The 14229-nt window shown below is 41.4% G+C and overlaps 1 protein-coding gene across 1 annotated transcript in view; it reads left to right on the forward strand.

Annotated features, from left to right (window-relative positions):
* The window catches only part of NFX1 (nuclear transcription factor, X-box binding 1), a 588547-nt gene that overhangs the window by 381428 nt on the left and 192890 nt on the right, over nucleotides 1–14229 (forward strand). Inside the window, exons 7-8 of the mRNA XM_053714588.1 lie at nucleotides 13084–13223; nucleotides 13545–13644. Coding sequence (XP_053570563.1) covers nucleotides 13084–13223; nucleotides 13545–13644 — 240 coding nt within the window. The remainder of the gene's footprint in view (nucleotides 1–13083; nucleotides 13224–13544; nucleotides 13645–14229) is intronic.

Below are 14229 nucleotides of genomic sequence, written 5' to 3' on the forward strand. Positions count from 1 at the left end.
TGTCTTAAAATGACATGCTGTAACAAATTAGAGCATTTCATTTTTTGAGGACTGTTACGGGTAAAGTCAGATATCTGGATAATCCTAGCATTACCCGGGTAAAACTGACATTACCCCAGTGACTGTGGGTAAAGCCCGATGTAAAATCATACATCGGGCTTTACCTGGGTAATCCTAGGATTACCCAAAAAGCTTCTGGATAAATCCCATGTACACTATATTATTTTTTTGCCTCTGTCTGGGAGGGTTGAAGGGGAGGGGGGGGGGGCGGGGGGGCGCCCTGCTGATCCTCTTGCATCCACTCCAAGTGAACCTTGGGGAATGAGGATCGCCCCCCTTGAACCCCCCAGAAGGAGGCAAAAAAGATAGTGAATATTGGGCATTACAGCGCATCCTATATATGTTTGATGCATGCAGTGATTTGCAAGAACTATTGTCTTCAAAGGATGAAAATAGTGCTGTTGATTTGCTTTATCCAGAAGTGTTTGGATAATCCTAGGATTACCAGGGTAAAGCCCGATGTATGATCTTACATCGGGCTTTACCCACAGCTGCTGGGTAATGTCAGTTTTAACCGGGTAATCGTAGGATTACCCAATATCTGACTTTAACCGCAACAACTATATAGTAAAAGAAAAGGTGTTCCTAAAAATTATAGGTGCCCAAAGGGTGACTCAGGCAAGTAATTGCAACAAACTGGTTACTTATCACACCAAATGTATTACTAAAGTTAATTGCATGTACAAATGCTAAAAACTAAAATCAACATGAACACCACATAACAAAGTCGGATACAAAATAATCTGTACACCGGGCTCTTAGTGTTGAAACACACAACAGTGTGTAGAGGCTAAAAGCAGATGGAGACAGTATCACTGCCAGGCACTTTGTGTATATTTCACATGCTCTGGCTGAACCTCAGATTATAAATTGACCAGGTACAGGCTTACGTGAGAGACCTTCTGAAGAGATATATGTAGGTAGTAACTCAGATTAGCCAATGTGCATTAATAAATACAAGCCACTGTTGCTCCGTAACTGTTGGGATCCAAAGCACTGTTTTCACTCAACCTAAGCTAATAGCAAAGCCCTTTGCCAAGTCAAAGCAGATAATTTGTGCAAACACTGAAAAAAATGCAACATTTTCTAATTTTGGCTTAATATTAGCCGGAATGTCATTTAAATCAGTCAGGTGGTGTGCCCAGTAATTAGGTTTTGGGGGAACAGTGCTTTCATAGCTTGATGATTTCTCTTCATCAGTTTGAGATGATGGTTAATTATCTGAACAAAATATTCTGAGATTGTTTCCATATTATGTCTGTATTCTTCATAAATGGAAAGAGTCCACAGCTGCATTCATTACGTTTGGGAAATAAGAACCTGGCCACCAGGAGGAAGCAAAGACTCCCCAGCCAAAGGCTTAAATACTCCTCCCACTCCCCTCATACCCCAGTCATTCTTTGCCTTTCGTCCCAGGAGGTTGTCAGAGAAGTGTCAGAAGTTTGTTTTGTCTCTTATGGAGGGTAGTACTCTTCTACATGGGACAGGAGTTTTAAGTAATCCTGTCAGCCTCTCAGTGAGAGCCTGGATGAAAGTTAGAGTCCGGAGATGCAGGGAGAGTCTTTCTGCAAAACAATCTTGACTCATATTAACAGCTCCACAAGCAATCAGCGTTGTAGAACTTAGCTTCGCTGCCTGCTTTCTTCTCTAAAGTCCATGGTGGAGGCGCTGCTACTATTCGTCACACTTGAAGGGCCGTGTTCCACGTCGTAGGTTCCGGTAAGATCGTTTCATTTTACTTCATCTGAATGTACTGTATCTTATTTATTTCCTGTAAGGTACTATCCTGCAGGACTTATTAACTATAAAGAATAGGGCCTCAGTAAGGCTCCTTTGGTTCTTGGAATTGAGGGTTAATATCTCCTGAGTGGGATTATTGAACAGGGGGGTCTTTAATCATGTTTGTTATGTGATTCAATCTGCTTATGTGTAGTGTTAACTGGGCTCTTGGGTTAGAACATAGGGGCCTTTGGAAGTGACGCAACCTTATGGTTGGGTGTGCTTTTTTGGACTGTACGGTTCACCTTGTGACTGGACGTGTTTACGTTCTGGTCTTCCATTTCCGCATTCCTGACCATGTGGCGACTGAAAAATTTGGATCTGCTAGTGTCTGGTTCTAGGAGGTGGTGAGTGCCCCAGCAATTGTGGGTGTTAGGTGCCGTTTAGATTTTTCTTTAGTCCATATTATTATATTCTCTATCCAGTTATGGAGGATTCTGATGCTGAGACTGTTCAAATTTCAGATTCTTCGACTTGTGAAGAATGCGAATTGGCCCCGTTGACTCAGGTCAATCAGTTATGTTCGATATGCCGTATTAGAGCGCCTTGTTCCTCGGGCTCGGGGAATCAAGGGTCCACTGAGCCATCCGCCTCTGGGGGTTCTGTCCTCCGAGAGGTGAGTTCCCTACAGCTCCCTACTACTACACATGCGGGTAACCCAGATTATGTTTATCTCTCCTTACAGGGCGGTTTGTTTCCCCGGAGGTTGCAGCTCATTTTCGCTTTCACATATTTTTGGCGATTATGCGTTTGCAAAGCCCAGATGTTTATTTGCGTTTGTGCTCGTGCCCGATTGTCCCGGGTCTCCCTGCCTTGGGTGGGTCTATACAGTTACCTGCGGGTGTAGCTGTCCCTGAGTGTTGTGCCTTTCGTTACAGAATAGTGCGCCTTCGCATTTTACTCAGACACGTTTTTGAGTTATTAGAGGATCCTATCCTTAACGGATACGGGAATCCGCAGTATTCTGCTTCGAATGGTTCACCTCATTAGACATGTGGGGATGGCGTAAGCTCCTGATTGTCGGGTGTTGAGATCTTTCCCAGTTTTTGTTGGAAGATCAGGGTTCCGTTTTGGCTGTTCCTACGGGCTGCCTTATATTTCTTTTATCCGGTTAGGATGACTTTTATTTTGGTTATATGTTTCCTTCGGGAACTATCTCTGGGATCGATTCTCGCTGTTTACTTCTGCAGAAGTTGTTAAGGGACATGTTAGTCCTATGTTTGTTATTCTCTTCCCCTCTGAGGGAGGATTTAGGCAGCTTGACAGTTATGGCCCTGTTGCAGGCTGGTCCTGCTTGGGTTCAGATCTTCTGTCTGGCTGGTCTGGTCGAGGCGCCAAGTGCTTACTTTATTATTTGTATTTCTTGTTTTTATTATACAAGTTTCAGCTAATCATTCTAACGAGGACTCGTGGGTCCATGAGGCTGAAAGGATTGTTTTAGTCCTTATTGAGCCTTCAAGTTGGTTGACTGGGTCAGCGGCGTTCCGCTGCATCACTCCTTTTGATTCTCTCAGGATCTAGAGTATTCTTCCTCACGTGGGAGGATTGGGGGTTTAGCGCCTCCTTACCGCTGGTTTAAGGCAGTTTGGCCTTTCGGAGGCTCTAGTAATTGTCCTGTTGGACGTGTTCCTTCCATGGTTCTCTTTTCAGTGAGACCTTTGGACTTCCCCATGTGGGTTAGGTCTCCTTAGGGGACCCTGGGTTTCCCTTCTGGAGAGGGTTGCTCTCTTCTTGAGACCCTTTGGATTTTGTCCGTTCCCCCATGTGAGTTGGGTCTCCTTTGGGGACCTGAATTTCCCTTCGAGAGAGTTCTTTTGGACTCTGCTTAGGATTTTTCACGGATTTGGGGATGCTCTGCATCCTTGGTTTCAGGTACTCCTCTGTCTTGTATGGTGAGGTGAAGACTAGCTTTTGATCGAGTGACCTTGTCCTCATGGTATTTTCTTGCTTTGGACGTCTTGTGGCAGTTGAACGCCTATGGGCTCTAGTGTCTTGGTTCGAGATGCCTTAGCTCCTTTGGAGTATTGGGTTTCGGCATGGGGTGGTCTCTTCCTTGGGTCGGGACTTGCTATGTGTTCTCGTTCTCTGGGTTCTCCTGGATATTATATTAATATTTCCCTGTGGGTCTGTTTTCTTTGTCAGACGGGGTGTTTCATATTCCAGGATATTGTTTGTTTTAAACAATTGGGGGCTCGAACCTGTCATCGCCCTGGTTCCTCCGGTTGCTGAGGCTTTTGCTCAGCGTTTTCCCTTGTGGATCCCGTTGTGGGTTGTTACTGGTCTTTTCAGGTTCTAGGGCGGGTTCGGGGTTCTCCTGTTCCGGGAATTTGGGCTATGACCTTTGGTCTGGCTAGTAGATCTGGTCACGATTTGCCAGATTTCCTGAGTGCCGCTACTCATTGGCTTTGCCTATGCTCAATGAACGGTTTCCCCTGGACGGTTTGCTGAAGTAACCTGATGGCTTCGCTGCAGGCGAAGGGTTATAGGGTAACCGCTACAGCTAATGCACCCTTCTGTGTGCTAAGTTTTTAGGGGATTCCTTCCAGGTTCATCTGCAATGGAGAGTGCTCTCTTATTCAGCCTGTGACCTTGTGCCTCATGGGCAGGTCCTCTGTCTCTAATGGCCCTCTTTTTTTTCTTAGGGGGGTTTGTTTTCCTATGGAGGCCTTGTTTAGGACTTTTCCTAGATTCAGGGGATGGAACAGAGGGTTTAACCTATTTTGGAGAGAGGCATGCTCTCTGGGTTGTTCTGTTCTATCTGGAGTCTTGCTGGCTCCGCATCGTGATGGGCCTTTGCTAGAATCTTCTGGGTCTTCAGCTTTGACGACTGTCTTATGGAGTTTTGGGGGGGTTCCCGAGCTCTGTGGAATGGCTGAAACCATTTTTTTCCACTCTTTTGTGACCGGGCTTCAGGGTTATTCTGTTCCCCTGTTACTGACGCTTGGGCTGGCCCGGCTGGGAGTAGGTCCTGAGATGTTGTTCCACGGGGGTGTAATGGGCGTAGTTGAGGTTCTCTACTTCTCCCCTTTTGGGATCTATGTGTCGGTCTGGCGGCAGGGATTGCCTAGAGGGTGCCTCTGTCTTGGAGTTTTTAAACTCTATCTTGTTTATCCGCATTTTACTTCTTAGTAAACTATTCTCTCTCTGGGTCGTCCTGATGACGGTGCGTGTTCTTTACTCGGGTGTTTACCTTGTCTGGGTCTGCTACACGTATTTGTGTTAAATACTTCAGTATTCTAAGTGCTGACGACTTGAAGATAAGTCTTCAGTTGTCGTTTCAGTGCTTCCACTCGACCTTGAGAGTTAAAATCGCTGTTCGGATGCCTTATCCTAGACCTTGTGTTATGTTGGTCTGGGCGTTGCCGACCCTTATTTGTTTTAGACCCATTTGGGTCTTTATGAGCTGGGCTTGTTCTAGGGCTCTTCCTTTACGGAATTTTGAGGTGTACTTTTGATTTCTTTTGATTTTTTCCTGCCCTGTCCCTTTGGGAGTTTTGGACTGGTGTTCAATTCGCTAGTAAGTGGTGTGTGGTTGGGGGCCGACCGCTGGGCGACGGTGTCTCCTGGAGGACTGTTGGCTCAGTTGTTTCTGATTTTGCAGTCTCTAGCTAGGTTTCCGGACTATCTGCGGGTCAGTGTCCTTGGGTCTTTTTCCTTTCAATGTTCTCGGCTTCGGACGAAGTAGGTTTTTATTGGGTAGTGGTTTCAGGCCTGGTGCCCTCAGAATGGGGTGTCTCTTGTACCCTCCCGTCTTGGCATTCAGTGTCCTCTGTACCTTGAGTATTGTTTTCCCAAATGTAATGAATGCAGCTGTGGACTCTTTCCATTTATGAAGAAAAACATAAATTATGCTTACCTGATCATTTTTCTTTTCTTCAGATGGAAAGAGTCCACAGCTCCTCACCCGTATTTTTTATGTGGGGCGTCTGTAATTTTATTCTTCTGGCACCTTTTCACCCTGATATTTCTTCTACTGTTCCTTGGCAGAATGACTGGGGGATGAGGGGACTGGGGGGAGTATTTAAGCCTTTGGCTGAGGTCTCTTTGCCTCCTCCTAGTAGCCAGGTTCTTATTTCCCAAAAGTAATAAATGCAGCTGTGGACTTTTTCCATCTGAAGAAAATAAAATTTTCAGGTAAGCATAATTTATGTTTATCAGCAGGATTGAATGGTTTTAACAGATTTAAAAAAAAAAAAAAAAATATTCTGGTTCAGCCAAATGAGGCCCAATGGGTTTCTGCATGATCATGAATACCTGAACGTAATGGGACGTGTTTAAAGGAACATCAAGCAGTTTTTCAAGCTATAGTTTCTGCCGGGTGGTGTTCATACATGGTGCTGTGCTAAATATTAGAAGGCAATTAGTTTAGAGTGCTGGAAACCCAGTTCAAAAAGCCTAGCAGGTAAAAGGATGGGAGCCAAAACCTGGTAAGTGAAAATCTGAGGCAAACCCCACTTTACAATCAGTATAGTAAAGATCAAAATGACAACTTGAGAAAAGAGTACAAGAAGTATTTGAACCTCAATATGGGAATGGTGAGGCTGAATTTTAAAAGGAGAGGGTAGATAAGAGGAATGCAGCACATCAGTTATGAAAAGGAGAAGAGCTGCAGTTTATAGTTTAAAATTATAAGGAAATATGTTTCAGGCATTAGTAAATATAACCTATTAAAACATTATCTCTTTAAATGTTTACCAGTAAGATTATTTATTTTATAAGGTGGTGAGAGTTCATGTGCCAATACTCTTGGGATTTAACTCCTGGAGAGTAGAGGTAGGCAAAGATTCCCAAAACTCAAAGACCACTTAAAGTGATGGTAAACAAAGCACAATGAGAATGTCCTATAATGAGCATGTATATATCAGTAAGATACACTGAGCCTTTTATTGCAGAGTTTCTTCTAACTGTTAAATCATAAGTATATTTTATTGTCTCTTTTGTTCCCTCACTGGTTCCCTTTGCTCGTCATGTTTCTCTCTCTACAATTCTGTGACGTGTAAAGCGTTCCCACCTGCTCCACACATCACTGAAGAATTGAGGGTCAAAGGGGGTGGAGAGAAGGTACATCAGACTTAAAATAAAATTACTTTAAAAAAAAAAAAAAATTTAACAAATTTATATTGCGGATTACATTAGCATAACAATATTGTTCTAACAGTGAGTTAGAACCTTAGTATTTACCATAACATTTTAATCCCTCCAACCTCTCTGGTACGTTAGTCTTATCTTTGCATCCCAGGAGGAAGTTGAAATATTGAGGTGCTACAAATTCTTCGATGAGAGGGGTCCTCAAACCAATTTGTGACCCATTTTCCCCCTCAGGGCGCTGACTTGAAAAGACAGAGGGGAGCTTTGAGTATTGGGCAGTGACATAATTACTTCCAGTGAGAAGTCACAAGCATGCCACAGGTGTCGCGAGGACCGGTCCCTTAGGTTTGTCAATAAATTCCATACCCAGTTCCTCTGCTATGATGTACACAGCACTGGATGGGATCTCTGCTGGACACAGTCTGTTTGCAGCTCTTAAGCATAGTAGAGTGGGTGTTAGTAATGTAAGTATGGATACTGTACATGGCACTCATAAAGTCCAACTGCTATTAGCAAGGACTCTTACACATTGTATATCATAGCCAGGGGACATTTTACAGACTTGCCACAGTATTTACTAGAATTTATGCATTTAAATTCAAGGGGTTATTGGGAGACAACCTATTGAATATTTTTTATTTTATTTTTTGTTATATTTATTTGTGGAGTGTGTCTTTCAGCGTAAGTACTTTTCTGTAAAAAAGGATATAAAGCAGAGCGCCTTATAGTGCAGTTTATCCAAGATACATTTTCAGTGAAACACAGAGTTGCTAATGAATGGCTACTCAAAATGATGTGTGCACTAAGTAAAGTGCAATATGCACAGGCTGGGCTTTGCAGTCTCCAGCTGACTGATGAGGGCAAAGTCTCCCTCAGATGGCAATGGAATGGATGTGCAAGCTGGGCTTTGCAGTCTCTTTCTGTCACTATCTGGAGCACAGTTTACAGGTAACACAGGGGAGTGTACAAGTACTATGGTGATTTCAGTGCATTTTGGTTGTACTCGTGTGCTACAACAGTTTTCTGTTGCGGGCCCTGGTTTACCGCTTTAGGGCGCTAGCGGTTAAATTCTTTTGCGCCCTGCATACTTTTATTCTTGTAGTGTGGCTAGAATTTTGCTATACAGCACAAAGGGTTTGTTAGCGATGCACAGGCCTTAGCTGACTGGTACTGAGAGCATTAACATATTCCAACGTTATTCGCTTAAGGACTCTAGCGATTAAATTCTTTTGTGTTCCTGCATACTTATATTCTCTTAGCACAACTGAAATATTGTTATACATCCCCATGGGTATGTTAGCGCAGTGCTGGCCTCAGCTCACTGGTATGAAAGCATTAAAATTTCCATTTTTCAGACTTTTAACCTTACCTTTTCAAGGATAAGTTTTGTTTGGGCCAGGTTTGGATTCTATTATTTCCACTGGAATTGATGGCAAGAGATAGCGTTTCTGCTCCAGGATAAAAGTCTAACTCCAAGGGCATATCTAATAGGTTTAGCTCCTTTCGTCAATCTAGAAACCAGAAGTCCTCTACCTCTTAACAGTCAGACGCTTCAAAGTCTTCCTGGAAGCCCAATCTAGTCTGGAACAAGGCTAAGCAGAATAAGAAATCTCCTTCCATAGCTAAAACAGTATTAAGGTGCAGCCTCCGAACTAGACGCAATGCCTGCTCTGTCTGTTCATGACACTTAGGCACTGGATATCATCTCTCCAGGGTACTGAATAGGTTTTCGATCACATGCCTCCTCGAAGATTTCTTCTGTCACACGTTCCCAAGATTTCTGAAATTAGGACTGCAGCCTTTGTGTGTTCAGATATTAGAGAACATGGAGAAAATCGTCCTTGTCCCTATGAAAGAACAAGGGAAGGGGTTTTATTCCAAACTCTTCATCATTCCAAAGGAGGCGGCTTTTAGACCTATTTTGGTTCTGAAAACCTTGAATGAGTTTTTGAGGGTTCCTCATTCAAAATGGAAACTATCAGAATGATCCTTCCTTTAGTTCAACAAGGGCAGTTTATGACTACCAGAGATTTGGAGAATGCTTACCTTCACATCCCGATTCACAGGGAGCATCAGACGTTTCTTTGGGGATATATACAGTTTTTAGATCTTCCTTTTGGATTAGCCACTGCTCCCAGGATTTTTACCAAAGTTTTAGGGCATTGCTGTCTTTTATCAGGGCTCAGTGCATACTGTTGCGACGTACCTGGGTGATATGTTGATTCAGGTGCCATCTTTACCTTTAGTGACTGTTCATACCAAAAAACGTCTATGGTTTCTTAGCCATTATGGCTGGAAGGTAAATAGTGTAAAGAGTTCTCAAATTCCTCAGACAAGAGTTTCCTTTTTCGGTGTAATTATAGATTCTGTTATTTGGCTGTATTCGACGAATCAATGCAAACTCAAGCTTCAGTTAGCTTGTTGAAATCTTTAGTCTGTAGTTCTTGCTTCAGTGGCTCAGTGTATGGAGGGAGTGGATCTGATGGTTGCAGCTTTATACACCATTCCCTTTGCGAGATTCCACCTACGTCCTCTTCAGCTCTGTATGTTGAGGCAGTGGGATGGGGATTACACCAATCTTTCTCAGTTAATTCTGCTGGATCTGTTGATAAGGCAGTCCCTTTCCTTGTGGATGTCATCAGTCAACATAACTGTTGTAGCCTATATCAATCATCAGGGAGGTACTCACAGTGCTCTAGCAGTAAAGGAGGTATCTCATATCCTATATTGGACATAATCTTATCAGTGTATGATCTTGTCAATCCACATTCTTGGTGTCAACAATTGAAAAGCAGATTACTTTAAACGTCAGGCTCTTCATTTTTAGGGAATGGTTCCTTAATCAGGACATTTTCGACCAGTTGGTACAGCATTGGGGTCTACAAGAGATGGACTTAATGGCATCTCATCTGAAGCACAAGCTACCAAAGTATGGTTCGAGGTCTAGAAATCCTCAAGCGGAGCTGATATAGATGCGTTAGCAGCTCCTTGGCCTTTACAAGTAGTTTATCTCTTCCCACCAATTGTTCTTCTTTCAAGGATAATTGCTCAGATCAAAGAAGATCACACTTCAGTCATTCTCATAGCTCCTGCATGGCCACGCAGGACTTGATATGCAGATCTGATTCAAATGTCCAGTGTTCCGCTGTGGCGTCTTCCTCAACATCCATATCTGTTGTCTCAAGGACACTTTTTTTTAATCAAAATCTTCAGTCTCTCAATTTGACTGCTTGGAGAATGAACGGTGACTCCTTTCGCATATGTTTTTTTTTTTCTTCAGATTCAGTGGTCGATACATTGATTCAGGCTCATAAACCAGTTACTATGAGAATTTATCGCAAAGTATGGAAACTTTATCTTTCCTGGTGTGTGGAGAGAGGTTTTAATTGGCATTCCTTTAGAATTCCTTGAATTCTCAATTCCTGCAGGATGGCTTCCATAAAGGCTTCTCGGCTAGTACATTAAAGAGTCACATTTCTGCTCTTTCTTTGAGATTTCCGCATATTCAAGCCTTTGTTCAGGGTCTTGTGAGAATCAGGTCAGTCATAAAGCCAATTGCTCCTCCTTGGAATATCAACTAGGTTTTAAGAATGTTATAATCTTCTCCATTTGAACCTATGCATGAATTGGACATTCAGTTGTTGTCCTGGTAGGTATTATTTCTGTTGACATCAATTCTGGCAGGCGAATGTCTGAGTTGTGTGGCCTTACCTGGGAAGTGCCCTATAATGTTTTCATAAGGATAAAGCGGTCTTATGTACCCATTATAGTTTTTTTTGCCTAAAGTGGTTTCAAGGAATGATCTTGTTTGGGCCTGGTCTAGACAACATAATTTCTACTTTGACAGGAAGTAATGGAGCTTTCCTTCCTCAGGACAAGTTTTCATTCCTGTCTTCAATATAGGAAACAAAACCTTCTGGAAGTCTTATTCTAATTGAAGTAAAGCCAAACAGTCATACTCTTCTGCCAAATCAGTATGAAATTGCAGCCCCCAAAACCGATTTCTTCTGGTAGGGCGCAGATTCTGTCTTTTTCAGAAAACCTGGTCTCAGTCTGTTCAAACATTGTCTCCCAGGGATACAGAAAAGGCTTCAATTTAAGGCCTCCCAGAGGACAGTTTCTTTTGTCCCTTGTTCCAAAGACCCTGTAAAGGCACAAGTGTTTTTCAATGTGTTCAGGATCTGGAACACATGGGTGGATCAAGGCCAGGGTTTTTATTCTAATCTTTATTTTTTTTATTTTTATAGTTCTCATACAAGAGAGAACTTTCAGGCCTATTCTGGATTTGTAAGCTCTAAACAAATTTCTCAGGGTTACTTTTTTCAGAATGGAAACTATCCAGACTATTCTTCCACTTTTTTAACAAGGGCAATGTTTGTCCTCAATTGATTTGAAGAATGCTTACCTTCATATCCCTTTTTACAAGGATCATCACCAGTTCCTGAGATTTGCCTTCCAGGACAAACATTTTCAGTTTGTTGGTCTACCGTTTGGTCTGGCTACAGCTCCCAGAATCTTTCCAAAGGTTCTAGGAACGCTCTTGTCTGTAATCTGAGCTTAAGGCATTGTGGTGGCTTCATACCTGGATGATATCTTGGTACAAGCTCCATCTTTACCTTTTGCTGTATCTTGTACAAACAAACTTTTTTTTTCCCAAGCATGTTTGGAGAATCAACGTGGCACAGAGTTCTTTTTCTCCACAGGCCAGAGTCTATACAGCTTTCTCAAATAATCATTTTGGAATTCAAAAGTAAGACAGTCCCTGTCTTAGCAACATGACAGAGGTGCCACATGGCTAAGTACATTTTTATATTTGATGTGCAATTGTGAAGAAAAGAAATACAAGTTCTGTGGCAACTTACAGGCACTCAACAGGAAGCTCTTACGAAGCGAGGAGGAGCCTCGCAAAACGCGTTAGGCCACGCCCACTTTACACAACGTAGGACGTACTCTGACAAACAAGGTAGTACCTGTACTGGAGCCGGCAACTAACAGGACAGCGTCTATCTAAACGGAACAGAGAGGGTCCGGATACTTTTGAGAGGACTAACCCGCTGGCTATCGAATATCCTTGGAGAGGGGAAGGAGGAGACCGGTGGTGGAACGTACTCTGTTTACCTCATTGATGCGCTTACATACCTCATATGTTTGAGGGTATTGATGTGAGTTTTGGATCTTTTGTTTGGATGTTTGTAATTTGTTTTAACATTAAAAGTCTTTTAATCTACACTTAGATCGTCCGTGTACTGTTTGGTGCACGGAGTTGCGCTCCTGTCTTCTTGTTTCTTTTGACGGGGATTATCTTCTTGATAGATATATATATATATATATATATATATACACATATATATATATATACACATATATATATATATATATATATATATATATACACATATATATATATATATATATATATATATATATATATATATATATACATATATATATTATTTATATTGTTAAGGAACACTAACTTTACCATCACTTTAAACAATAAATAGATTTGATATATTTTATAGGCATAATAACAGGGTTATTCCCCGCACCCTCTATTTTGAAATCTATTATTTACTGCATTCGAATGCAGCAACTACTTCAGATAATCTAGGTTCCAAAATGGCACAACCCATAATTATACAGAGGTGCACGCAATGTATTTAGAGTTCAATGTCCTTTAACATTTCCACAGCATGATAGATTGACCTTCAAGTTCAAACCATTTTTTGTTGTGTTTTGTCCCTAATGAGATATATGCAATAGAATAAATGTGTACTGAATGGAATAAGGTCACAGGTATGTATGAAAACAACCTTTTGTTTTTCTTTTTCATATATTTTCCAGTAGCCTATTCTACCACTAACTTGTTAATAAAGGTTCATTGTTTACATTGTCACAAATAAAGATTTAAAACAAAACACAAAAAAACAAATCTAGGCAACAGAACTCGCTATATGGAATACAGTAATAATAGAGCTATTATAAACACATTTACTTCTTGTGCAAAGAGCTATTTCTATTCATTCTGCGCAGATTTAGAACATTTAAAGCCTCAGATACGTTTTATACATTAGCAAAATGTGAGGCTGCTGGTAAGTGCATGTTTCCACTAACATGGAATGTTTCCACTAACAGTCATATGTGTGTCTTTTTCAGCCAGTCGGTTCGGTGCGGGCTGTCCGCTACAATGCATTGTACAAATGTATGTGGGAATCCGTTGAACTGTGGGGAGCACAGCTGTACTCAGGTGTGTCATGCTGGGAAGTGTCAGTCTTGTCAGCAAATTATACATCAAGGTAAGATATCAGCATTTGTATATGTGCTTAAATGTACACTTGACCATCCAGTCTCTAATTTACCTGTTGGTTATTTCAAATGAACTTTAATTACCTCTAATGCATGTATAAATAGAAACTTTTAGTTTTGTATGGTATATGGTTTCCTGTTTAAATATGCCAAACTGAAAAAATAAGGTTTGAGAACATATCAACCTTTTTAAATGTTTCACTGAAGCAAGATGTGTATAGATGATTTTGTTTCAGCATTGCTTGAAAGAACTTAAACAAAAGTGCTGTAAATATAATTTTTTGTGTGCTTTCCATTCTTCCTCATATCAGCTTGCTACTGCGACGGGAGCTCTCGGGATGTAGCATGTGGGACAGACAAAGATATTTATGATGGTTTTGGAAACTTCTCCTGCCAGAAGCTTTGTGGCAAGTATGTTTCATTGCCCTAAGCCGGGTTTTTTGTGGTTGTTTGTATTTATTTTCTTTCACTCTGCTATTCTAAACATAAGGTAATAGCCATGTTTATAATAGTTTTCTTTCATTCTTGTTTGTATACATGTTTTTGTGTGTGTATTTTGTAACATTTTCTTGTGTGTGCAGTATACGTACAATTGTGGAATTGTTGCTCAGACAATTTTATAAGGTGAATCCCCAATGTACAGAGCCCTGCACAATTTATGTGTGTGTGTGTAAGCCACCACTACATATATTACAATTCTAGTTTGAGCACTGGTGTATTTAAATTGGTGCAGCAATTTTAGAACAGCAGAGATGGAAATAAATACTTACTACTGCTTCCTATGTGCAGCTGCATTTATAAAAACACTTTTATTATTCATGTTCTATGGAGCTTTCACAGTCTCTCACAATGTCAACCATAACTATCTGATCAAAAAAACATTTTACCAATTTAATTTTGCATAAGCATTTTCCTTCTAAAACAGTGAGAGTCCACAGCTGCATTCATTACTTGTGGGACTACAGAACCTGGCCACCAGGAGGAGGGAGGCAAAGA

The sequence above is a fragment of the Bombina bombina genome, chromosome 5 (assembly GCF_027579735.1).
Source record: "Bombina bombina isolate aBomBom1 chromosome 5, aBomBom1.pri, whole genome shotgun sequence".
Lineage (NCBI taxonomy): Eukaryota > Metazoa > Chordata > Amphibia > Anura > Bombinatoridae > Bombina > Bombina bombina.